This window comes from Callorhinus ursinus, unplaced genomic scaffold, assembly GCF_003265705.2.
Source record: "Callorhinus ursinus isolate GAN/ISIS: 27379988/994484 unplaced genomic scaffold, GSC_fseal_2.0 scaffold35, whole genome shotgun sequence".
Taxonomy (NCBI): domain Eukaryota; kingdom Metazoa; phylum Chordata; class Mammalia; order Carnivora; family Otariidae; genus Callorhinus; species Callorhinus ursinus.
In genome coordinates, this window is record NW_027397097.1 from 14,126,889 (window position 1) to 14,154,548 (window position 27,660).

At 35.7% G+C, this 27,660-nt stretch overlaps 1 protein-coding gene across 10 annotated transcripts in view; it reads right to left on the bottom strand.

Annotated features, from left to right (window-relative positions):
* Positions 1-27,660, bottom strand: part of DLG2 (discs large MAGUK scaffold protein 2) — a 2,181,535-nt gene that overhangs the window by 1,390,447 nt on the left and 763,428 nt on the right. For 2 of the 10 annotated variants that reach the window (XM_073879816.1, XM_073879815.1), the window contains exon 1: positions 11,909-12,218. The exons of the other annotated variants lie outside the window; for them this stretch is intronic. In XM_073879816.1, the coding sequence (XP_073735917.1) occupies positions 11,909-11,950 (42 nt within the window). In that variant the 5' untranslated portion in view covers positions 11,951-12,218. Of the gene's footprint in view, positions 1-11,908; positions 12,219-27,660 lie in introns of those variants that run through there. 10 annotated transcript variants of the gene reach the window in all.

Sequence of the window (27,660 nt, forward strand, 5' to 3'; positions counted from 1 at the left end):
AAAAAAAAGAAGAAGAAGATAGGAAGGAAAAAATGAAGGGGGGGAAATCGAAGGGGGAGATGAACCATGAGAGACTATGGACTCTGAGAAACAAACTTGAGGGTTCTAGAGGGGAGGAGGGTGGGGGGATGGGTTAGCCTGGTGATGGGTATTAAAGAGGGCATGTATTGAATGGAGCACTGGGTATGATACGCAAACAATGAATCATGGAACACTACATCAAAAACTAATGATGTAATGTATGGTGATTAATATAACATAATAAAATAAAATTTAAAAAAAGATTATTTGGAGCTCTGTTGGTTTGTAAAATTAATATTTAATTTTAAAATTATAAATTAAAAAGTTTAGATTTTTACTTAAGTTCAATTTAGAATTTACTCTTCTATTTACAAATCTAGCAAGATTTCTACAATCACTGTTAAGGAAGTTTTTATGACTTAATGAAATTCCCCTTATATATTTTAACCTGCATTTATAAATTTAACATATTAAATTCCCTTTTAAAGTTTTCCTTAAACTGTAGTTTATCTGAATAACAAACAAACCATCCCAAGTATTTAAATAATTATTTTATATCTGAAAATTATACCAAAATATGAGTTTAAGCACTCATATGTTCTGCTACAGTGCAAATGTTAAGATTCTATTTCTCATCTTAAAATCTCAAGTTAAAATTAATTCTTTGACATTCTAAAATATTTAATTTGTTAAATATTTTAATCTAGCAAATTCTCTTTAAAAATACAAATACATATACTACCAAATATGTATAATTATTACATAATAAAATATTAATAAAAGGTTTAATTTCCTTCATTATTCTATAATTAATCAAAATCTTTTCAGGATTAGAGATATCTGCCCACTAAGGAAACAATTATGCAAATTTTGTGGTTGGTTTCCCAAGAAATTTTGAGGGTTTTTTATGTAGCTGACTGAGGTTGTAGTTCATATTGAGATCTCGGCTGGGAGATATATAACTGCAGATATTGAGGGTGATTTTTCTCACCTTCTAAACTATAGACAAAATATTGTTTACAATCACTATCTCATGAACTCCAAAACTGTAGAAAGGAATTTTTTCCTAGCCCATGTCCACTGGATTCAAAATATATTGTAAGGGAATTGTCAGTTATACAAGTTCATAAAACTAACCAAGTTTAAAGCTAACCCTCTTCACCGCTTCCATTGGCATTTCATTGGCTTTCTTGAAATATTCAGCATGTTCTGAATGGATCCTGCATTCTGCATATAGGATTTATCTGTCTAAAGCCACGCTCATGATTTTAGGTTGATGATATCATTATCATTTCAATTAGAACATCTAGAAATTAAACATCAGAAAAACTGATTTACTCACCCAGAAGTATTGCAGACTATTTTGTAAGTAGAGATGATAAATTTCAAACCTAGGTTTTCTACCATTCATTTTTTCTACAACCCTGCTATGGCATGAGCAGTGGATGGGTACATGGTTGGACTGGATTCTGGCTGTATATGTTACATGTAAGTGGAGTCTAGCAGAGGTAATGATGGAAAGGTGGTTGAGGCCATACCATAAGGATGGAAGAATTTTTATGGCAGTGGAAAACACAGAAAGCTCTTGAACAGAGAAATAGCCACTTCTTATCTGTGTTTTAGAAAAATAAGTTTGGTTACACCATGGGGAGGATAAATTTGAAGAGGAAACAGAGAGAGAATAGGGAAGCTAGTCAGGATGTGCCTACATTGAGAGGTAATGAGTGCCTCCACTGAGAAAGAGAGAGGTAAAAAGAGACAAGAGGTAGGAGATATCACTCAGAGATAGACTCTACAGGATTGGTGGACTGATTAGATTTTTATGGGGGCTGGAGAGTTAAAAATGATTTCTATGTTTCTGCTCTAAATGCCTAGGAGAATAGTGATAATAGGAAGTTGTCTGGTTGTCTTCTGTTTAAAATAATCACACAAACACACAGCTCAAAGCAATTATTTGGTGGGGTAAATGTAGAGACAGTGTTAGGGGACTAGCTAAAGGAACATATTTGCATTAAGTATACATAGTTTCCCTGTTTGAAGTAAAACGGCAATGACTCTTTTGAAACTCAGACTCATCGTATATTTTTTTCCAAACTGCATCTCATTTCAAAGCTATTCCAAGGTTATACTTGAAAGCTTTCTATCCTCCGTTGAAAAGTAATGGTCTGAGAAAAACAATGCTTTCTGTTCCCGCCTACCTTTATTTATTTACTTTTCAAAAAAGTTCCCCTGGTATGCAGCCATTAAAAAAGATGCTTATGAAGAATTATTAACGATGTGAGAATGTTCTTATGATATGGTATTAAATGAAAACACAGGGTATAAATAATACAGCTTGATCCTACATATATTATACACAGAACACATATACATTCATATATTCATATACATATACATATACATACACACATATATTTTTAAAAATGAAAAGAATACAGAGATTTTATATATGAGTAGCAAGACTGTGAGCAAGTATAAATTTTTCTCCTTCTTTGGACTTTACACATTTTCTATAATGAGCATATATTGCTTTTATAATCATGAAAACAGTTGAGATACAGTTCATACTGACCCATTCAAAACTGATTTCTATGTTTACTTTTCCTATAGAGTTTGAAAGAGTAAAGATTATAAATTAATTGCCTAGACATCCAACATAAATGCAAGGTTCCTTTAGTTACTCCAGTGAGATTCAGGGATCTGCTCCAGAAACCTACCCAAATCCCTCCTTTGCAGCCTCACTGCATAACCCATGGTCTTACTTTCCTCTTCAAATCTAGGTACAACCTTCAAAAAACAAACAAATAAATCTATGTATACCTTTTTAAAGAATATGTAAGTACACCCATTAGAAAATAATAAATAAATAAATAATAAATGAAACATGACTCAAAATTTGTCTCCTATTCATTTAATTTTCATTTTGAAGAAAGACATTCCCTCGGCTTCTTTCAATTAAATTCTGCCTATTTTAAAGGTGTCAAAGTCCTTTATAAGTCTAAACAAAAAGAAAAAATCTACTTTACATTTGGGAAATATTTAAGACCAGACCTTCCCAGGGTCAAATGTCTCTTTGTTTTATTGTTCGTCTTTCCATTTTCAATTCTCAAGAGCTAGGTTCTCCTAGCAATACCAATTCGTCCTGGAGAGTTTTATTACCTTATTTACTGGACTAATAACAAGAGCAGAGTTGAGCAAATTGGCCTCTTTCAAAGGGTGCTCATACCTCAATTGGTTATGACTGTCTCTCTAGTGTAAGCACCCCTAGAATCATGGGAGGGTATAGGTTACCAGGCCCATGGGAATTCTTCTGGTCACTGCCTAATCGAAGAAACTATGACACACCCAAATCAGGGGGAACTGGGATCTGATCAGAAGCTAAGTCAACAAGCCAGAGAATAACTAACAGAGTCATGGAAATTAAAAATATGCAAAGCTGCCCCTTGGTGAAAAGAATCAGAAGTCAGAGTACTAAGCACCAGAGCAAAGATCAAGAGTAAGAGAGGTTTTCTTCCAGGTACCGCCCTATCCTGAGCATTGGTTCCTATGTCTGGCATTTATCATCGTGCCAGTTACTTGCTGTGAGGCCCTGGACAACTAAACCTCTATAACTCAGTCCCTTCACCTGCAAAATGTGTTTAATAAAAAACCTCTTCAAGTTGTTGTGAAGATTAAATGAGTGAAGTACTTTGAACAGTGCCTGCCATCACATCACTAATACTCCATAAACATTAGCTATTGCTATTAGGCATACTGAGGTACGTTGGTGGACAGGCTAAACCTCAAAGGCCAGGGCCAGAGCCAGGGCCAGGGAAGTAAGTGCCGAACCATGAATTCTCAAATGACTACACTAATCAGTAAATGGATCAGGCTATATGGACACCTAGCCTGTGTTCAGTGCACAGCTTTCACACATTTCCCTCTTGGGTGTTTGCTGACTATTGTAATTCATCATCTCGTAGATGCATAATCCTAATTGAGGTTGTATGTTCCTTAAAGCAGGGAACATGTTATAATGTTTTTCAAATCGTGAGTTATAGCCCATTCTGTACCCATTCAAACTCATTAAAAAGGGTAAATGAAGAAAACAGTTTTAAATGGGTCAGTATGAAATGTAATTCCCCAACCATTTTTCTGATTAAAATACATCTAGAAAATCCTGAGCAAAATTATAAAAAAGAAATAGAATTTAAAAAGGTAATGAATAGGACAGAAAATGCCAGAATGCATAGCTTTTGGGAAAGTTAAGTATTACTTTGTGAAACTTATACATACTGAGTTGCAATTTTTAATTTATATTTCTACTATGGGTTGCAGTCCAAAAGTTTGAAATACTTGGGATATATATGTTACTTACATAAATATTAACACATAACAATTTCTCAACAAACTTGTTGACTCATCGCTGTAATTCCAAACATAAGCCATAAGATAGTGTTTTTCAAACTTGTCTTATGATAAGAATTACCTAGCATAATTTCCAGATTCCCAGGCTGCTTCCCCAGAGATTCTGATGTTGGAGAAATACTGTCATAAAAGGGGCGATAATTTGCAGGAAAATTTGTCAAAAGCAAAATCAATTCTCCTTGTTGTGTACATATTCTTATTTGGTGGTACCATGCCTAATCCAAAGACGCACTCTGTAAAATATGTCCAACTTTTTAAGTGACTAACATTCATTCAATCACTCATTTAGCAAACATTTATTGATCATTTGCCACTTGCAAAGCAATGGGGATATAAATGCATATGAGACATTGTTCCTGCCCTCAAGGAGCTTTGAGTAGATTCATTTCAGAACTAAGCAGGCTCCCTGAAGATCAGAAGATCTGAAGCCAAAAATAAAATGAAGTCTTGAATGTACATGTATGACATAAATCTTGGGTGACTACCCTTCAAAATGTTCAGAGGATTAAAAAGTGGTAAAACTGCAACGACAACCATATAGTAAAGCATTCTTCTCCAATTAATACTGGTTAAGTATAGAAGAGCTGAGAACCAGTACCCCAGAGCTGAGGAGATCTCAGTAACAGGGCAGGAAAAACAAAACTAAATATCCAAAACTAAAATTGTATACAGAACTAGATAACTTGTCTCCAGTCTCAACTGGTATAACCTGATCCAAGCTATTAACATTTCTTAACTGGATTACCGCAGGAACTTCTGACTAGTTTCTCTGCTCTGGACCTTGCCCTCTTAGTGAATGACCTTATGAAAACATTGGTCAAATCCTCTCCTAAAATCCCTGCTGGCTTCCAATCTCACTGAGAGAAGAAGCCTAACCTACAAAGTCCTATATGAGCTGCTCACTCTTGCTCCTTCTCTTGCCAGCTACACTGGTTTCTTAGACATTCCTTCAAATGCTGGGCCAGCTCCCACCTCAGGGCCTTTGCATTTTCTGCTACCGTTTTCTATATGGCTAATCCCTTCACATCCTTTAGGTCTTTACTCAAAATTCACCATCCTAGTGAGACTCTCACTAACCACTTTAAAATTGTAACCTCAACCCCATTCCACATTCATATTTCTGATAGTCTTTCCATGTTTTCTTTTTTTTCTTTTTAGCATTTTATTTTTATTTTAAGATTTAAGATTTTTACTTAGTTATTTTTAGAGAGAGACAGAGTGTGCTTGCATGAGTCGGGGGAGGGGTAGAGGGAGAGGGAGAGAGAAATTTAAGCAGACTCCATGCTGAGTGTTGAGCAAGATGTGGGTTCAATCTCATGACCCATGAGATCATGACCTGAGCTAAAAACAAGAGTTGGACGCTTAACTGACTGAGCCACCCAGGCACTATGCATTTTACTTCACTGTCTTTTTTACTGCCCATCTACCTTACTAGCATTTAAATTCTATGACGATAAGGATTATTGTCTGATTATTGTCTGTTTTATTCCACCCTGTATTTTTAGCAACTAGGTCAGTGCCTGACACATAATAGATGCTCATTAAATAATTGGTGACTGAATGAATATAGAATCGGAACAAAGCCTCATGCTCTGACTCTAAACATATTTACAAGAAAGAAGCTAAGAAAAGGAATGGTAAGGTCATACTACGTAAAACATGCAATTTTATCATTTAGTTAATTCCTTACCTTATTTAAAAAAATTTGAGGTGTCCGTGATACAGTACTTATAGTTCATATATCTATATTGCCTATTTAGGAAGGTTTTCAAAAGGTTTACAGTAGAACAGACCTGAAGCTAGCTTCACAGGCACTTCACAGGCACTGCTTAGGTGACAGCAGGCAAATTATTTTTGTTCCCTAAACTTCAGGTCTCTCATCTATAAAATAATGATGAGGATGATTCTTACATCATAGGTTACTGGAAAGCATTTTGAAAGAATATTTGCAATGTTATTGTTGTAGTCCAGGGCTTATACTAAGAGCTTAACAAATTGTAGCTATCATTGCTATTGTTTGCTGTGCTGTTTTATTCTTTATCAATTAATTCCTTGTATTATTTTTTAAAGTTTTGTATTAAAGAGCCTCATTAGAAATTATAAATCCAATACATTGAGTAGGCCTAGATATTATAAACCCAATATACTGAGAAGGTGCACACCATTTGGAGGCCATAATATAAGGGCCCAGTGAGGGACTAATATATTATTGGCCTCCTAAAAGAGATAATTATTCAACTGAAACCTGAGAGGACCACTCCTAATTTGGATGAGCCATAGGTGTTACACAAACTGTCCACACATTCTGATTCATGACTCCAGGCCCTGCCTACAACAAAATAATGTGTTTATTAAAAGCATCAATATGTGGGCTGTATCATGAAATCTAGCTGAGAATAAGCATAAGTAGCATAAGGAGGTAGAGTTTCTGCAAGTTTCCCTTTCAATCAGTCTATCCATCCCATTTTTTTAAATTCCTAACATACAAACTACAAGGGGGAAAAAAATGAACAAAATAGTATATAGCTCCTGTCCTCAAAATGCTTAAAATCTAGTTACAGTGAGGGCAATACCCAAACATAATAAAAATTATCTAGCAAGGTAAGATAAAAAGGGCAAAGTGATGGCATAAGGCAACATAAGATTTATTGCCATGAATGATGTAAAAATTACACTCATCAAATCAAAGGAGGGATAAAGTAAGGGAGTTATGTGGCTGCAACGGCTTCTTGTAAGATAGACACCCTGTTCTACTTCTTAAAGGAAGAATAGAATTTAAACAAGTATGACCATACAGAGAAGGGATTCCCATTGCAGGAAACAATTTCAGCAAATGCTCAGAGGCAGAAAAGGGTGCGGTGTTTAGAAAAGAATGACTTCATTGAATAAACCTGCTGGAAATAAGCATGATGAATGTCTGAATTTATAGCAGTTAGGCATCCAATAAATTGTTTTAGTTTGAGTTACTGATTCCCTCCAACCTATAGGACCTGGCTGTGCAGATCTGTAAGAGTGACTGAATGCAAGTTGTTTGTGATTGCCAAATCCACTATTTAATCCCAAAAGCCTATATGACTTTAAAGTCTATGGTTTTGTTTTTTTTCCCTTCTCTCAAAATTACTTAAAAAGGGTTAAGATAAATAAATCTGAGGAAAAGCTGAGGAATAAAGAGAAATCTGGTACTCAGTTAATGCAATCATCTAACAAATATTTATTCAGCACATACTATGTACTTGGCATTGCTCTTGATGCTGATGATACAGAGACTTGAACAAAACAAACTGGTTTCTGTGGAGTTTACAGGCTAATATATGCATGTGTGGTAGTGATGGTGATAGTGGTGGGAGAGGGATATTATATCTGAATATGTTTCTCATTAATTATAAATTTCTTTTAACTGGGCTGAATTCCTAGAATTTCTTAACACGATTTTTACTGAAAGCAAGTCTGAAGTCTTACCCCTATTCAGTGGCCTCAACTTTATCAGTTAGGAGTTAAATTGATTGAGTACTTATTATATTCTAAGATTTTTCTTATGGTGTTTACATGCCTTAGCTCACATAATTATTATTATTATATTATTATTGTTATTGAACTTCAGGTAGATCAAAAATTTTTTGTGCAGAAAATGTTTCTATGCAATCTGTGGGAAAGATAGACCCAAATGTAGTTCTTTTGAAATCCCAAAAACCTATGCTTTAAAATCATTTGGCTATACTCTTTTTCTGAAAAGTTCTTATATTTACTATTAAGGAATTTCAGAAATAAAAGAATTCTTGAATCTATGAGGTAGGTGGCAGGGTATACTAGAATGAGAAGGAAAGCAGCAAACTAGGCAAAGAGATCTGAGCCCTACATTAGGTCTGCTTCTGACACACTGTGAAACAGAGGAACTGGCCATTCCTTTTCTCTATCTTAATTTTCCTATCTGTGAAATGGGTCTAATATTTGCCATTCATATTTCAGAGATTGTGGGTTTGTGAGTGTATATGTATGTTTATAGCAGCAGGATAAAAGGAGGAAATAATGAGATGAGGAACATAGTTATTTAGAAAAGCAAAAAGTATTATCTGGATGTAAGTTATTATCAATATCATTACTTTCAAAAATAGAGCCATTTCTAAGGACAAGATGATATGGACATCTGGTACAATAAACTTCTTATACACTTTCCTATCGAAGAGGTACTTTTTGTACAACATAAGCAATTTGAAATGATGTTATTATGCATCTTTATAATGATCACATTGCCCCTTTTTGCTTGAGCTGTCTCAGATTAAGTTGTTCTAATCACATTCTTTAAAAAAATTAAAAGATAAATCCAAGCCCATATGATATGAATGTTTATCAAACTCAAACTTAGAGATAACAACAACAAAAAAAACCCACAGAATATAAATAATACCCTTTGTTTAGAAGTTTTCATTTCTTTTCCTTCTTCAGAAAGCTCTTTTTCCAGAAATAGGTGGCAAAATAACACAATTTCTAAAGAGTTAGATTGTGAGGATCACTCAGTCATTTCTCACAGCACTGGCTTTAGCTCCCATTTATTTGTTTTGCCATATTAATTCACTGTTCAGCCTTGCAAGACCCCATGCTCCATCCACTGCAAACTATTCGTAGCTTTCCAAAGTGCTTTGCTTCTTAGTACCATGTTTTTGTCATTCCGTCTACCTGGCATGCCTTCCTCGCTCTAGGTTACTTGGCAAAACTCCATTAGCTGTCAAGATTCAACTCAGAGGTGACTTCATAGTGAAACCTTTCTTGACCAGCCCATGTAAAATTGGCCAGTGTTCTGTTTTGTTTTGTCTCTACAATGCCCTGCATAGACTTCCATTACTAGTCTTGTAATATTTCAAACCACTTGCTTGTTTATATGTCTGTGGCCTTTCCAAGATTGGAAACTTCTTGAAAGCAAGGACTGTTTTCTAGTGATCTTAGTTTCCCAGACTCTAGCATGGCACATAAATCACAGTTGTCCTTCAAAATTTTTTGATAGATGAATGAATAAATGGTGACCCGTAAGCCATATTCTGAGAGTTGTAAATTGTGTGTGTGTGTGTGTATAGTGTGTGTACTATATATACATATATAGTGCATACATACTAGATATAGAGACACACATATAGAGCGTATACATACAGCACAGCATTAATGCCTGTGTTACATAAAAACACATATGAAATATAATAAAATAGTCCACTCTCAAAAAATTCTTTTGACTGTATTATATTATAAATGTCCAATTAACAAAACAATCATTGCAGAACAAAAGATTGTGATGTTTGAGGTTAATTCTGTGCAGAAAAAAAATAAATAAGAGATATTTCTATTTTTTGAATCTTAACCACCTTAAAGTTTTGGGTCACTGTAACACCAATCATATTCAATCATGGAAACATAAGAAGCTATACACTATGAAAAAGACTTTACCAGAACCAAACAAGTAAGTAATTCTAGGCCCAATAGAAATAAAATCAAATACTTTAAAATGTAATAAGACATAAAACAAAAATTAAAATTAAAATTATCAGATAAGACTTCAGTATGCCAACTTGATGGAATATCAGACCACAAGTGAAATGTAAATTCTTTTACAAACCTTGTTATCTCAGAAGGAAAAGATAACCCTAAAAGAAAATGATGCAAGAAAGTGCAAGAACTAATTATTGAAAGGACTTAAGCATATGTAAAATTGAAGTTAAACAACTTAAAGCAAGATTATATGTGTTGTATGTGGCAATGTGCATGTTCTGAGCTGCTATTGAGTCTTTTGTATCTCAGTACAGACTAGCCAAAGTACTAAGAATTTATTATCCAAAAGTCATCTGAATTAAGATACTGTTGGTAAAAGTCTTTTCATTCCCTTGCTTATGAGTTTAGGTGAGAAAAAATTACAGCTCAACCCATAAAGACCACACTGATAGTAGTCAAGAGTTTAAAAAAAATGGATTTCCCAAAACCCATATCAAAGGAACTTTGGACTCAGGTTTTCCTGCACTTCTGAAATATGACAATGGACTATCAAAAACAATTGTTATCTCTTAATCAAAAATATGTATGAATATTTCTCTGAAAAAAAAAAATACAACACTTTTCTCCTTCAAAAAAAATGAGGAGGGAAAACATTTACAATTCATTGAGCTTACAGAACAATGCATGCCATACCCCATAATAGGACTAGGAGTTGGTGATGGAGAAATCCAAGCTGACATTGGGGCACACTCTAGGTTTTTAAATATCTCTTTTCATCTCATTTACTATATCCATCAGACATATGGGGAAAAATTGATTGCTGAAGTTAATCTTAAAAGTAGTAAAAAGTAAATTCTGTAGGACTCTGCAAAATGACCCAGAGAATGCTGCCAGGCTGTAGTTGTAAAAGAATTGGTCATCAAAATATAAATACTACCTGTTTGAAATTCAAATAGAAAACAACAAGGCTTACAAAAGAGTGAGCAGCAGGGAGCTCTTTAATAAAACTTGTAAACACAGAAAACAAAACTTTAGTGCCCAGACACATTAAAATACTCCCCCAGTAAAATAAAAGGGGGAAACACTTTACATTGACTTTTTTTTTTTAAGATTCCTATTTTAGGTATTAAGTCTTAACTGCCTTTAATTTTTTTTTTTCCTGAAAGGCAATCACTTTCCTTTTGGACTCCCTTCAATAAGATACACAAGTTCAAAAAGCTAAAAGAGGATGTAATTCACTTGAATTATGCAACTGGTATTCCACAGCTGGCCTGCCTGTCTGGCTCCGTGCTGAATGAACAGTGTCAGAAAACCTCTCCAACAATAACGCCCTCCTTCCCGACAAGGGGTAAATCTCCCAAACTTAGGCTCAACTTTGGAGGCTCATTAGCTACAGCAAGTGAATGTCAGCGGGGTGACAACACTGGGGCAGCGGCGCCCACGCAGCCTAAGCAACCAGCCCACCCAGAGCTGAGGATTTGTACAATCAATATCACCAACTTCCAATGATGATAATTTGTTTATATGAACAGGATGGTTAGCTATCCCACAGATCACATTCTAATGCCATTATAGCCACTACATTTAATCCCCAACTCTTAATCAATTAAGCTGCAGGAGCACAGGCAGCTCGCAGCACTTTTTAAAAGAAAGACTTTAAATCTTAATCTAAAGCATGCTGTATAGTTTTTACCTTCTCTGATTTCTTGGTTCTGGCCTACCTAAATAATTGTCATCTTTTCCTCCCCCAATTCCACCCCCCAAGTGTGAGCGTGCACCTGAATTACAAATAGTTAAACCTGAAGGTCACTTCACAGCAGCGTTCCAACATGCTCCCCCAGCGAGGCTGTTCCGGCAACAATAAAACAAAGCCCTTGCAACCACCTGTAATAATCTGCCTGCTCAGCCAGCAATCGGAAAAGTCCTGAAGCTACACAAGGTAGACATTTTCTGCAGCTGGTTTAACATGTATATTGTGCCCAGTTGCCGGCTCGCCTCCTCTTACCTTCACGTTAGTCCGGAGTGCACAGTAACATGCAAAGAACATTGCAGTAAATAAGGAGCATATGGACCGGTATTCAGCTTCTCAGCACAGCGCAAGCCCCACACACACGATCCTGGGCATGTGCTACTAAGGAGCATCCGTTCCCTCTGTCAGTTTGAAAATGCATTGATCTCTGTTTTCTCTGACTACAAAACGACATGTCTTGAAGGCACTGAGTGAGAGCTCAAAATCTCTTCATTGGCTATATATAGCATTGTGCCCAGTAATTTCAATTAGCTGAGAATTCAGCATCTGAAAGTTAAGACTTCAGTTGCTTTCCTTCTAGCATTTTAAATCACAGGGTTTAAAAAAAAAAAAAAAACGGGAGGGGGGAATGAGCTCACTCAGGAAGGAGGGGGGGGAAAGGTGAAGAATGAAATTTAACCAATGAGTTACTTATATTTCTGGAGAGCCCTGGTATTATCCTATTAGATACTTTACAATGGGACTATACCCGGCAGACTCTAAATGAAGAGGAAACCCCTTTCCCTTTGGAGGTTTAATATGGGCTCTGCACTAGATTCCAGGCTATTCTGATGCAGCACCCTGTTTGGCAAATACTACAAATCACTGCAAACACATCTCATTCTGCTTTTTCGTGTGGAATAGGACCAAGACCAAAAGGATCACTGTCTCCTCAAGTCCCCTAAAATGTAAGCTGTGTTCCCCTAGGGTGATCTGTGGTTACATGCCTGAGAAATACCGCCTTCTCTTACTTCCCTGTCCTATAATATCTGTTACATCTTCCAGGGATATCTAAAGTTGCTAGGCTTGCTAACAAAACACTGCATCTATTTTTTCTTTCCAAAACTAAGCTTTATTGGTAAATTACAATCAATAATAGAGGATGGGATTGAAATGAAGATAGAAGATTCCAGGGGATAATATAACCGTAGATTCAGTAGCTACTGCTGCTGAATATAACAAATTCAGCTGGCTCTGTAAGGGAAAGAGCAAGAGAGAAAAATAAAAGCTTCTGCCCCCATGAATCCATAAGGGGAAAAAAAAAAAAACTTAATTCAAAAACATCGTCAGATCTTACTGTCTGTTGTCATTCCAGTCAGTCACCGGATGCTGCAAATTAACTCAATTTTTACTGAGCCAAAAGGACAAAGTCCAATTTAAGGTTCTAAACTCTTATTTCCAGCCTTAGAAAGCCCTAATTCTCAGCTAGAATTCTGAAGCTATCTGGCGAAATGGAAGCAGAAATGAACAGTTCTCACTGCAGCAAAAATAGTGGGAGGAAAAAGAGTGGTTCTGTCTTTGCCACGACGTTCCCCCATCAGCTTACAGCAACAGGGAAGATCAGCATAACTCACTAGAAAAAGCTGCAGTGACTTTTAGGATTTTTCTTTAATATGTTTTGCATTAGGCCCCTCCCCTCTGGACCCTGCAGTGGTGCTGAGGCACTGTCAGAGCCACTGGGCATTTCTCCTGGGCAATGAGGTGAGGCAGCTTCAGGAGGAGCAACGTATTTATGGGAGAGAAATTAAAGGAAGAAGAAAATCAGGATTTTCTATTTCTCTCTTAATGACAAGCATTCAGAAAGTGTCGTCAGTTCTGACTAAATAGCTATTTTGGGCTGTCATTGTTTGTGCCTTTTTTTAGGAAGGGAAAAAGGCAATCTTGTCTTAAGCTGGAGATTCTCTAGCATCGTAAGAGAAGGCAGCTCCTTAATTTGATTCCCAGTTCCGTCTGTCATATGAGTCTAGGTAATTACAAATTGTAAGCACTTGCAACACAACCAGTGACTTCCAGGACATTCAAACATCAACATGGAGGCCCAACTCTCGTCATTCCACAACTTTTATCATGGCTTTAAGTGCAAAACCAAACATTTCAGTTCATAACACTTTCCTCTCCTGAGGTCATGGCAGGTCACGTTTCCTGCAGCACTTCTGGATAAACAGACCCAAACATAGCAACTCAATGCTACGGAAAACATATAATTTAAAATGTATTTCTCCATGGGGGAGGGGTTCAGAAGATTTTTAAAAACCATTTTTTCAACTTGTCAATAAGTAATGTTAGTTTTCTTTTTTTTAATAGGAGTTGTGGGGGAAAATCAAATTTATAGCTTTCTACAAAAAAAAATTATTATTTTAATAGACCCCAGGATATTTGGATGGCCCAGGAGAGACAGAAAAGAGCTGGGAAATGTTACAAATCTCAGAACAGTTCATAGGGAAGGATTAAGCAAAAATGAAGTTACAGGTAAAAAAGCACAGGAAGGTTTCCCTGCTGAGGCAATCAGGGAGGGCTTCTGACAGGACTTCAGATACAGGGCTAATGTATGTACATTCTAAAGAAAGGCTCTTACATTTGCATATCTGCTTAAAACTCCCACCTACGCTTACCCATCCCACAGTATCCCAGTACAGACTGGACCTGGGCCATACCTGTAGATTTGCTGCTTAAATTTCCTAACTGTACTAGGATAGCTGACTTGTTATTCTCATTTTACAGATAAAGGAAAAGCACTAACTACAATGACAACGTCCCACTAAAAATTATTCCCTATTTTTAGGCAGAGCGTTCAACAGGGCAATGTACCTGCTGAAAGAATAACATTTGCTATTGTAGGAGGAAACAATAACTGGCTATTATTTATGAGACAGCATAGTAAATTTAGGTTCCAATCCTCATGAACCAGGAGTCCTGGAAAATTCCTTCCATATCAGATCCTTTTACCATTTATAAAACAGAGATGTCTAAAATGGGGATCATACTTAATTCATAGTGTCATTGAGAAGATTCAAGATGAATCCCATCATCATAATAGTGTGGATGGATCAAAAATTTAAGTATAAAAATTGAAATCATAAACATATTAGAAGAAAACAGATTTGGTTTTGGTTTTATATAATTGCAGAGTGGAGAAACCTGAAGACATAGAAGAAAAATAAACAACTGTGAATATATAAAAATATAAAATTTATGCTTAACTAAATTACATACAATGAAAAATGACAAAATGGGAAAACAATACAACATATTCAATGGAATATTTCCTTAAAATACAAAGCATTTTCATAAGTCATTAAGAAAAAATATGAATCTGAATTAAAAAAATAAGTAAACATAAAGTGGTAATTCACAAAAAGACCACAAAACACATTTAAAAAGCTTCACCTCCTTCATTTTAGGGAAAAGCATAAAGATTAGAAATGAGAGAAATAAAGACACAGAAAGGGACCTATGAGGGGTTCTGCCTATTATTGCAAAAATGAGCACAGGTTAGAGAGAATCATGACACAGGGATAGAAATGTACTGATTCCTAAATGGTGTTAGCTCCTGAGTACCTCCTGTAGTGTGGACATCTCCCTAGAATGCATGTAATTCTAGTGTGTAATATATTGTTCTTAAAGCATGGCCTTTAACACAAGCCAACTACTTTGTTTCTTAATTTAAAAAGCGCTATCAAGTAAACTTGATTTTAGTCAATTTTTACCTTAAGCACTGAATTTAGAACCTGACATCTACATATAGTTTGTATTTCTCTCTCTCTCTCTCTCTTTTTTTTTTTTAACAATGAACATTGCTGTAGACTGAATGTTTGTGTTCTCCCAAAATCCCCATGTTGAAAATTAATCCCCAATGTAGTGATATTTGGAGGTGAGGCCTTTGGAAGATAGTTAGGTCCTCATGAATGGGATTAGTGTCTTTATAAAAGAAGCCCCAGGCAGCTCCCTTGCCCCTTCCACCATATAAGGACACAATGAAAAGGCAGACATCTATGAACCAGGAAGCAGACTCTCACCAGATGCCAAATCTGTGGGCACCCTGATCTTGAACTTACAGCCTCCAGAACTATGAGAAATAAATTTCTATTGTTTACAAGCCACTCAATTTATAGTATTTTGTTATAGCAGCCCAAATGGACTAAGACAAGCATATAACACTTTTTGGCTACAACCTAGTTTTTCTAAATTTTTTTAATATTAAAGCAATTTGCAATTATAACTTGGTAATAATAATGACAGCAACAATGTCTGTTAATATGGACAAATAATTCATATACCTGGACAAAATTCTCCTTAATTATAAAATAAGGAGGTTGTACTATCTAGTTCTTTCTTAAAGGCAGAGTAACTTTGGTAGGTTTGCTTGCTTTTGGTTTTATTTAATTAGGACAGATAAGATATGTTTAAGTGTTCAGGATCCACTAGGTTGTATTCCAGACCATTTAAATCTGAATATCTGGAGGTGGAATCAAGGCATCAGGATTTTATAAAGCTCCTCAGGTGATTGTAATGTGCAGGTAGGATTGAGAATTACTTAAAGCAGAGTCAGCTGCTGATTCTGTAAAGGACCAGATAGTGAATATTTTATACTTGCAAGACTTACAGTCATTGTTACAACTACTAATTCTATTACAACTACAACTTTGATGTTGTAGTGAGAACAGCCATAGACATTATATAATGTGTTCCAATAAAACTTTATTAGTAAACATTAAAATCTGAATTTCATATAATGTTCACATGTCAGGAAATATTGTTCTTCTTTTTGATATTTTTCAAACATTTAAAAATGTAAAAACATTCTTTAGCTTGTAGTTTGCCCATCCCTACTCTAGAGTCGAGCAGTGGTTCTCAAAGTGTGATCCTTCATTAGCAGCATCAGCATAAGCTGAGAAGGGCTGTGAATTGTGTAAGACTGTTGAATCACAGGCCTGTACCTCTGAAACAAATAATACATTATATGTTAAAAAGAAAAAAAAGAAGATAGTAGGAAGGGAGAAATGAAAGGGGGGAAATTGGAGGGGGAGACGAACGATGAGACACTACGGACTCTGAGAAACAAACTGAGGGTTCTAGAGGGGAGGGGGTGGGGGATGGGTTAGCCTGGTGATGGGTATTAAGAAGGGCACATTCGGCATGGAGCACTGGGTGTTATATGCAAACAATGAATCATGGAACACTACATCAAAAACTAATGATGTAATGTATGGTGATTAACATAACAATAAAATTAAAAAAAAAAAGAAAGCAAAATTTCAGGTCATACCCCAGACCTACCAAGCAGAAACTCTAGGCTTGTGGTTCAAGAATCTCTGTAAGCAAGCGCCCCATGTGATTTTCATGTAAGCTAAGGTTTGAAAACCATTGCTCTGAAGGAAGAGAGGAAACTGATAGCTAAGGCTCCCACAAAAGCAGGAAGAGATAGACTCCAGAGTATAGATAGAAGAATTAGCCTTAGAGGGGAAATAATATAGAAAATAAAGAGAAAATGACTGCAGGTGTATGTGAGATCATTCTGGAGTGGAGGCTCAAGCCTGAGATAGAGGCCAGTTGAGCAAGGGGGCCATCTGACTAACACCTTAGAATGTAAACCTTTTCCTCTTAGAAACTCTAAAAGCTCTTAGACATTGGAGTAAAAAACCAAACCAAACCAAAACAAACAAACAAACAAAAAACCCACAACATCTTGGCTTTAAATTCCTTTTCCGCCACTTACCAGGGGTGTGACCTTGGGCAAGTTACATAACCTCTCTCTGATTCCAGAGTATTCCTCTGTAAAATAAATAAACCTACTTCACAGGGACGTTGTAATGACTAAAATAAATAAGGTGGGCAAACTGCTTGATCTAGTACCTGGTACATAGTAAATGTAAGTGGTAGTTTTTAGTGTAAAAAAGGCTAAAATGACAGAGGAAAGGAGAAATATAAAAAGATGTTATCATTACTCTTGACTAACTTCTAAATATCTAGAAGATTCCCTGTACAGGTTTGTAAACCTTGGACTTCCCTAGGATTCCCAATCAGCCCTGAAGGGGATTCTCTGGAAATTTGGTTATCTCATTATAACCTCTGAACTGATTTCATATCATTGGAATTCCTTGTATCTTCCTTATAGTTTTTCTGAGATAATATTTTAAATTTTAATTTAAAAATTACAAAGCATGTCAGAAGTTGTCAAGATTTTCCACCAAAGTATCCCCTAAAGCAGAAGGGAATGCATTTATTACCCTTGAAGGACAGGAACGAAATGGAATTCTTTAATGTCTAATTTGTTATCTTTAAAAATCACATAAATGCTAAATTCAAGTTGACAATATCTCTGTATTTGTTATAAAGTAATGTTTTATATTACTTACTGACCACTAGATTTAATAAGCTAAGAAGACTGTGCTCTGTTGATCCCATGGCTTCAAGTACCCTCTGGCACACGTACTGCTTGTGTATGCTTAGGGGTATCTTGCTTGGGTTCACAAAGTAGAAATAGATCCCATTTAATTCCTGATCTTCACATCAACCTTGAATATACTGTCATCATCCCTTTGAATTTAGTGAGAATACAAGGAGCTTTTTTCCCCTATATTTTCTTCTAGGAGTTTTATAACTTCAGGTCTTATATTTAAGTATGTAATATATTTTGAGTTGATTTTTATGTATGCTGTGAAAAAGAGTTCAATTTCATTCTTTTTCATGTGGATTTCAGTTTTCCCAACACTATTTATTGAACAGACTATCCGTTCTCCATTGTGTTCTTGGTGGTTTGTCAAAGATTAGTTGGCCATATATGCAAGAGTTTATTTCTAGGCCCCTCTGTTATGTTCCATTGGTCTATTTCTGGTTTTATGCCAGTATGATATTGTTTTGATTATTAGAGCTTTGCAATATTATTTGAAATCAAGAAATGTACTGAAGGGAGCACTGGGTGTTATACGCAAATAATGAATCATGGAACACTACATCAAAAACTAATGATATAATGTATGGTGACTAACATAACATAATAAAATAAAAAAAAAGAAATGTGATGCCTCTAGCTTTGTTCTTTTTGCTCAAGATTGCTTTGGGTATTCAGGGTCTTTTGTGGTGCCAAAGTGAGTATTAGGATTGTTTTGTATTGTTTCTATTCCTGTAAAAAATGTCATTGGAATTTTGATTCAGATTGATTGAATCAGTACATCCCTTTAAGTTGTATGAACATTTTAACAATATGAAGTCTTCCAATCCATGAACATGGACTATCTTTCCACTTACTTGTGTAAGTATGAATTTCTTTCACCAATATTTGTAACTTTCAGTGTACAGAGCTTTCACCTCCTTGTTTAAATTTATTTCTAAGTATGTTATTGTTTTTGATGCAATTGTTAATAGGTGTTTTCTAAATTTCTTTTTCACGTATTTGTTAGTGTATAGAAATGCTGCTGATTCCTGTGTATTGATTTTGTATCCTGCAACTTCACTGAATTCATTGATTAGATTTAACAGTTTTTCGGTGAAATCTTTAGGATTCTCTAAGATCAATTCATCTGCAAAAAGAGGTATTTTAACTCTTCCTTTCTGATTAGATGCCTTTATTTATTTTCTTGCCTAATTATGTATGCTAGGACTTCTAGTACTATGTTGATTAGAAGTGGTCAGAATGGGCATGCTTGTCTTGTACCTGATCTTAGAGAAAAACTTTCAGTTTTTCACCACTGAATATGATGTCAGCTGTGGGCTTGTCATATTTGACCTTTATTATGTTGAGTCACACTCCTTCTATACCTAATTAGTTGGGAGTTTTTACCATGAATGTTGAAATTTGCCAAATGCTTTTTCTGCATCTATTAGAATAATTATATAATATATATATATATAATTGATGCATAACTAACATACAGTGTTATATTTGTTTCAGGTGTATGATATAATGATTCAACAATTCTATACATTACTCAGTGCTCATCCCAATAAGTATACTCTTAATCTTTTATCTATTTCACTCATTCCTCCACCCAATATTAATTTTTTCCAATCCATGAACATGGGTTATCTCTCCATTCATTTGTTTTATCTTTCATTCCATTACTGTGGTGTACCACATTTAGATTTGTGCATACTAAACATCTTTGCATCTCCAGGATAAGTTCCACTGGATCATGGTGCATGACCTTTTAAGGTACTGTTGAAGTCTGTTTGCTAGCATTTTGTGAGACTTTTTGCATCTGTGTTCATTAGGGATATTGACATATAATTTTCTTTTCTTGTAGTCTCCTTGTCTGACTTAGGTGTCAGGGTAATACTAACATAAAATGAGTTTGGAAGTGTTCCTTCCTCTTCAATTTTCTGGAAGAGTTGAGAAGGATTGATATAATTCCTCTTTAAACATTTGGTAGAATTCACCAGAGATATTATCTGTTTCCAGACTTTTCTCTGTTGGGGTATTTCTAATTACTGATTCAATTTCCTTAACTTGTTATTGGTCTGTTCAGATTTTCTATTTCTGCATGATTTAGTCTTAGTAGGTTGTATGTTTCTAGAAATTTACCCATTTTTTCTAGGTTATCCAACTTTTTTGTGTATAATTGTTCAGAATAGTCTCATGATCTTTTGTATTTCTGTGGTATTAGTTGTAAAGTCTCCTATTTCACCGCTGACTTTAATTATTTGAGTCTTCTCTCTTTTTTCCTTAGTTACACTATCTAAAGATTTGTCTATTTTGTTTATCTTTTAAAAAAAACCCAGCTCTTAGTTTTGTTGATCTTTTCTCTTGTTTTTCTAGTCTCTATTTGTTTTATTTCTGCTCTCATTATTTCTTTCCTTCTGGTAACTTTAGGCTTAGTTTGTTCTTCTTTTTCTAGTTACTTAAGGTGCAAAATTAGGTTATTTATTTGAGATCCTTCTTTTTTTCTTACTGTAGGCATTTATTGCTGTAAACATCCCTCCTGAAATGTCATTTGTTGTATCCCATTTTTGGTATTTTGTGTTTCCGTGTTTCTATCTTCATTTGTTTCACAATACACATTTTTTTTTTCATTTTGATTTATTCTTAGACTTTTTGGTTATTTTGGAGTTGATGTTTAATTTCCACAAATTTGTGAATTTTCCCATTTCCTACCTGTTATTGATTTCCAGTTTCATACCACTATGGTTGGAAAAGATTTTTGATATGGTTTCAATTTTCTTAAATTTGTTAAGACTTGTTTTGTGGCCTAATATATGATCTGTCCTGGAGAATACTCTATGCATGCTAGAGAAAAATGTACATTCTGCTGCTGTTGGATAAAATGTTCTGTATATATCTGTTAGGTACATTTTGTCTAAAGTATAATTCAAGGCCAATGTTTCCTTATTGATTTTATGTCTGGATAATCAATTCATTGTTGAAAGGGAGGTAATGAAGTCCACCACTATATTGCATTGCTGGTTATTTTCCTTTTCAGATCTGTTAATATTTACTTTATATATTTATGTGCCCCAATGTTATGTGCATACATATTTACAATTGTTATAACCTCTTGATGAATTGATCCCTTTATTATTATATAATAATGCTCTTTGTCTCTTATTATCTTTTTTTTTAAAGATTTTATTTTTTTATTTGACACAGAGAGAGTACAAGCAGAGGGAGCAGCAGGGAGAGGGAGAAGCAGGCTCTTGTTGAGCAGAGAGCACGACATGGGGCTCAATCCCAGAACCCTGGGACCATGACCTGAGCCGAAGGTAGATGCATAACCAACTGAGCCACCCAGGTGCCCCTCTTATTATCATTTTTTCTTTTAAAGATTTTATTTATTTTTCGACAGCAAGAGAGGGAACACAAGCAGGGGGAGTGGGAGAGGAAGCAGGCTTCCCGCTGAGCAGGGAGCCCGATGTGGGACTCATCCCAGGACTCTGGGATCATGATCTGAGCTGAAGGCAGATGCTTAATGACTGAGCCACCCAGGCACCCTCTTATTATCGTTTTTGACTCAAAGTCTACTTTGTCTGATAAAGCATAGCTACTTCTGCTTTCTTGGGGTTTCCACTTCCATGGAATATCTTTATCTATTTTTATTCACATTGAGCCTATGTGTGTAAAAGTGATGTAAGTCTCTTGTAGGCAGCATATACTTGAGTATTTTCTTTCTTTCTTTTTGGTTCATTCAGCCATTCTATATCTTTTGATTTTAGAATTTAATCCACTTACATTTAAATTAATTGTTGATAGGTTAAGGACTTACTGTTGCTATTTTGTTAGCTGTTTTCTGACTGTTTTATAGTCCTTCTTTTCCTTTTTTGCTGTTTTCCTTTGTGATTTGTTGATTTTTTCTGAAGTGGTATGCTTTATTTTTTCTTTATCTTTTCTGTATTTACTACAGGATTTTGTCTTTAGGTTATCATGAAACTTAACAAAACATCCTATAGTTAGAGTAGGCTATTATAAGCTGATTACAATTTAACTTTGATTACATACAAAAACTCTACCTGCTTACTTCAAACCCCCCGACACGCATGCTACAATTTTTGACACTGCAATTTACATCTTTTTATATTGTGCATCCATTAACAAATTATTGTCACGATAGATATTTTTAACACTTTGTCTCTTAACTTTTATGCTAGAGTTAAAAGTGATTTGCACATCCCCATTACAGTATAGAGTCTTCTGAACTTGACTATATACTACCTTTTACCAGTGGTTTTTAAAACTTTTATATGTGTTCATGGTGCTTAGTGTCTTTTCATTTCAACTTAATGAACTCCCTTTAGCATTTCTTGAAAGGCAAGTCTAGTGTGATGAACCCTTAAGTTTTGTTTGTCTAGGAAAGTCTTTCTGTTTCCTTCACTTCTGAAGGACAGCTTCATTGGGTAAATTATTCTTAGTTCTAAAGTATTCTTTCACCACATTGATTTCAGCATCCCAATCTCCCCTAGCCTTCAAGGTTTCTGCAGAGGAATCTCCTGATAGCTTTATGGAGATTCCCTTGTATTAGCCAAGTCTCTTCTCTTGTTGCTTTCACACTTCTCTCTTGGTCTTTGATTATAATGTGTCTTGGTGAAGACCTCTTTGGTGTGAACCTTCTGGGGACATTAAAGCTTCATATACCTGAATGTCCAAATCATGCCCCAGATTTGGGAAATTTTCAGCCATTATATCTTGAAATAAGTTTTCTGCTTTTTCCTTTCCCTCTCTTCTGCTATTTCTATAATGTGTATATGGTTCTTCTTTATGGTATCCTATAAATCCTGTAGGTCTTCTTCACACTTTTTTATTCTTTTTTCTTTTTGTTCCTCTAACTGCATAATTTCAAGTGACATGTCTTCAAATTTACAGATTCTTTCTTCTGCTTGATCATGTTTGTTGTTGATATTCTCTATTGCAATTTATATTTCATTCATCATATTCTTCAGCTCCAGAATATACTAGCTCTTTCTATGATTTATCTTTGTTGAGCTCATTTTTTTCAGGTATTGGTTTCCCAATTTTGTTACGTTGCCTATCTGTGCTCTCTTGTAGCTCACTGAGTTTCCTTAAAACAATTATCTTGAATTTTTATTCCAGTAATTAAAAGATATCCATTTCTTTGGAGTCAGTGATTGTAAAATTACCTTGTTCCTTTAGTATTTCATGTTTCTTTCTTTCCTTAATTTTTAATATTTATTGTGGCCTTGTGTTGATGTCAGAGCATTTAATGAAAAAGTCACCTCTTCCCAATTTTCTGGCTTTGGTGCAGAAAGAACTTCACCTACAGGTGAGTGTGAGGGCAGTAGCTGAATGGTGTGTGGCAGTTCTGTCTCCAGAGAGGGTTCATCAGTGCAGTCTCTATCAGTTGAGAACAACATCATTGAAGATTGCAGGGGTCCTCAGGAGCCAAAGCTGTGGGTGAATGCTATTGGGATCTTCAATGGTGATGGCTGCCAGGGTCCTCCTGATTTATTTTTCTTCCTTAGGAGATGTGATAGCCAAGGGGATTCCTCTTGGCTCCAGGTCTAGCTCATGGGTGCATTTGCACTGACAGTGGCACTGGTGTCAGATGTGTGAACACTTGTGGAGTGGCTGTGAAGTCAGGATCTGGAGAGTGAGCATGTGTGCAGCAATTATGTCTCTAGGGTCTGGTGTGTAGACACAACTGCTAAAGCAGTGATTCTGGTTTCTGTGGTTCAGGCATTTATGGATCAATTGTGGATGTAGAGTCTGGAGTACAGAGCAATAGCAGCTCTGGGGTCTGGGTTGCAGGCAAGCCTGAGGTGGCAATGTCTGGTGTCTGAGGTGCAGGCATGTGGTGTGGTCATGAAGCCAGGGTCTGAAGCAGGGGTGTGCATAGAATATCTCCACCTCTGGGTTCTGGGGCATGTGCAGAGTTGGAAGGAATGGCAGACCTCGTCCTTGGCTGGTGCAACAGTGGCTCTTTCTTTCTGTGCAGCTATTCTCCATTATCCCATTGTATTGCTGCATGCCCCTAATTAGACTTGTGAGCCCTCCCAGGGCTATTTTCATTCGTAGATAGCTATCTAATTATTTTTGTATAGGGACAAAAGCTGGTATCTCCTACTCTGCCATCTTGCTGATGTCTCCCTCACACACATACTTCTGCCCTATGAACAGCCTCCTCCCTATTCTTTGCAAAAGTGTCTTCTTAATTTTCTTCAAACCTCAGATCTTCCTCCATTCCTGTTGCTCTTAGCAGATGACTTTGCTTCAACTCTACAGAGAAAATAAAAGCTTTTACACAGAAAATCCTCAATTTTTGCATCAAAATAAATTGAAAATAAAAACCAATGGCTGCCTTCATGCTCTTTTTTCCCCTCCTGCTACAAAGGGATCATCACCTTATCTACCTAAGGTCATTGCTTCCATGTGCATTCTGTATCCTAATCTTCCTACTCTTCCAGGAGCACTAGCAAATGTTCCTCTCTGCTCAGTTCTGTACCCTTCTCTCTACTTTCTTATGCCAATTTAAATATGTTCAAGCCTCTCTCATCTTAAAATATATAAAGGAAAACTTCTCCTAAACATAATTCTATATGAAAATACTGCCCTGTCTCCTTCCTTCACTCACAAACTGTTTAAGAAAGCCATCACTTCACCTTCTGTCCATTTTCTCATTTTCCACACCACTCTGACTCAATAAATGGCTTATGTCTCACCACTCCATGAAAATGGGCATCATAACCAATATATCATTATCTAATAATCACTTCTATATTTTCACCCTACCAGACTTCTTAGCAGATTCCAAACTTCTGAGCTCTTCCCCTTCTTGAAACACTGACTCCTTAGCTTCTATCCTCAGTTTGTCTTATCACTTCAACTTTTCATTCCCTTTACTGGCTCTTCCTTTAGTCTCAGATTTTTATATGCCTGATTTCCTCAAGCCTCAAATGTAGGTCTCCCTGTTTTTTCATTCCATACCTTTTTCTATGTTTTCTTTGTTCATTCCCATGACATTTATTACCACCTCATCACAATGACTTCCCAATCTTTCTCAAAGCACATCCCTTCTCTGAGCACAAGGTCCACTTATCAAACTGCTTGTTGAGTAGTTGAGTATGTTACTAGCACTGCACATTCACTACAGTCACAAATAAACTTTGAATGTCTGCCTGAAACTTCATCCTCCTCCATTTTTTCTTATTTTGTTGAATAACGCTTCCTACAATCCAGTTTCATGTCAGAAACTTAGCAGTCATCTTTGACAATATCTTTTCTATACTTCCAATGGCAAGTCAATTATTAAGTCCTACTAATTCTCCTAAATATTTCTAGAATCTGGAGGTGCTTGGGTGGCTCCATCGGTTAAGCATTTGACTCTTGATTTTGGCTTGGATCATGATCTCAGGGTCCTGAAATCAAGCCCTGCATTGGGCTCCATGGTGAGTGTGGAGCCTGCTTGGGATTTTCTCTCTCCCTATCCCTTTCCCCTCACTTATGTGCTCTCTCTCTCTCTCTCTCAAATAAATATTTTAAAAAATATTTCAAGAATCTGTATTATTTTCTCCATCTCCACAGTAACTGTCTATAATCTTCACATAGGTTACTTCAGAAGCCTCCTAAGTGTTTCCCTCCATACTGTCTTGATCCCCTCTAATCTGCCATTGACCTAGAATTCTGAAACTGATATTTTCTAAACATATATCTGACCCATACCACTCTGTCATTTACAAACTTTGCTAGCTTCCCAGTGCTATTTAAATGCAGCCCAAAATAATTAACAGAATTTTGAAGGTATGGTATGGTGTGAATCTTGCTTGATTTAGAGCCAGTTTCCACTTTATATTTCATGTTCCAGTCACACTGAGGTTGTTTCAATTCATAGAAAATACCATGTCCCCCCCTTGTAACTGCTATTCCTTAAGTCTAGAATAGTGTGGTTCTCAACCAGAGGAGATATTGTAACCCTGCCCCAAGACATTTGGTCATTATAACTGGGGCATGGGATGTTATTGGTATGTAATGGGTAGAGATCAGCAATGCTGTGAAATCTCCCACCGTGCACAAGACAGCTCCTCATGACAAAGAATTATCCAACCCAAATGTCAGTAACACTGAAATTGAGAAACCCTAGTCTGGAAGGTTTTCCCTTCTACTTGTACCCCATGTGACCTCCATATCTAGATGAAATATACTTACCAACTCTGTGTCAGCTTAGATGGCCTATATTCAGAGCAGCTCTTCCCTGACTTTTGCCTATAGGTTAGGTCCACCTGCTATATATGCATACCACATTTTTTCTTTATTTTTGTAGCCTGATTGTAATTTAGAACTAGTTACTTGCTCATTTTATGTTTGCTTTCCTTGCCAGGTTTCTTGTCCATGAAGTTGGGAACTGTGTTTAACACAATATCCTTATCACTAGCTAGCCATTCAAAATACTTACTAAAGGAGCAAATGAATGGATGAATGAAAAAAGTTATTATATAGATAAAAAGAATGCGAGGCTTACAACACCATGGAAGATCCTAGCTTTGCCATTAATTAGATGTATCCCTGAATAGGTCCCTTAACATTTCATTTTCAAATATGTAAAATAGGAATAGTAATTCCTATGACAAATATTTTTATGAAGATTAAATATTTTTATGAATTCTTAAGTATTTTGCAGCAGTACTAGGCTTTATAGGTTAGAGCAGGAATTGACACAGCTGTATGAAGTGTGTATTATAATCATAGGAGTGAATATTATGAAACAAAAGCCTTAAATACATATCTTTTTACTTGAAGATTTCATTTACAGGAATTTATGAAAAAGAAATAATTAAGCAAAGATTTAGCTATGTGGATTTTTATCATTAGTTAAATAAATCAATAGAAATAATAAAATTTAAAATTATGATGGAGTATATCTCATAAGGAAGATATGTATATGTTTAATATAAAAATTATTTGGAAAAATCATATAGATTTTCTATATACATGTTTTATATACATGTACACGTCTATACATGAACACAGAAAAATATAACAAATAACAAAATAATAAAAATAACAAAATACTGACACTAGTTATCTTAAAATTATGGAATTAAGGTAATTTAAATTTTCCTTCTTTTGAGTTTCTGAATTTTCTAATTTTCCTACAGTGAACAAGACTTTTAAGATTAAAAAAAAAAAGAATGAGGAAGAGCACTTAGCTTAGGTCTTCTTAAGAAGAGACTGTAAGAAGTTGCTGTGTTATAAAGAATAAGACGAAATCCTTGCTTTTTAGAGGTTTTCAAGTTAATTACAAAAATGAAATACCCATGTAGATAACTTAGATACTGAAAAAAGTAAGAGCAAGATAGATCATGACCAAACATTTAAAGAGCACTTGCTACCACCCAGGCTTTCCATGCATTAAGTCATGAAATCTGCAAAACAACTCCATTAGATAGGTTTCAACGTACCCATTTAGTGGGTGAAGAAACAGAGGCTCCTAGGGGTTAAACAAATTGCAAGGTCATACAGGTGAAAGGAAGAAAGGAAGGAAGGAAGGAAGGAAGGAAGGAAGGAAGGAAGGAAGGAAGGAAGGAAG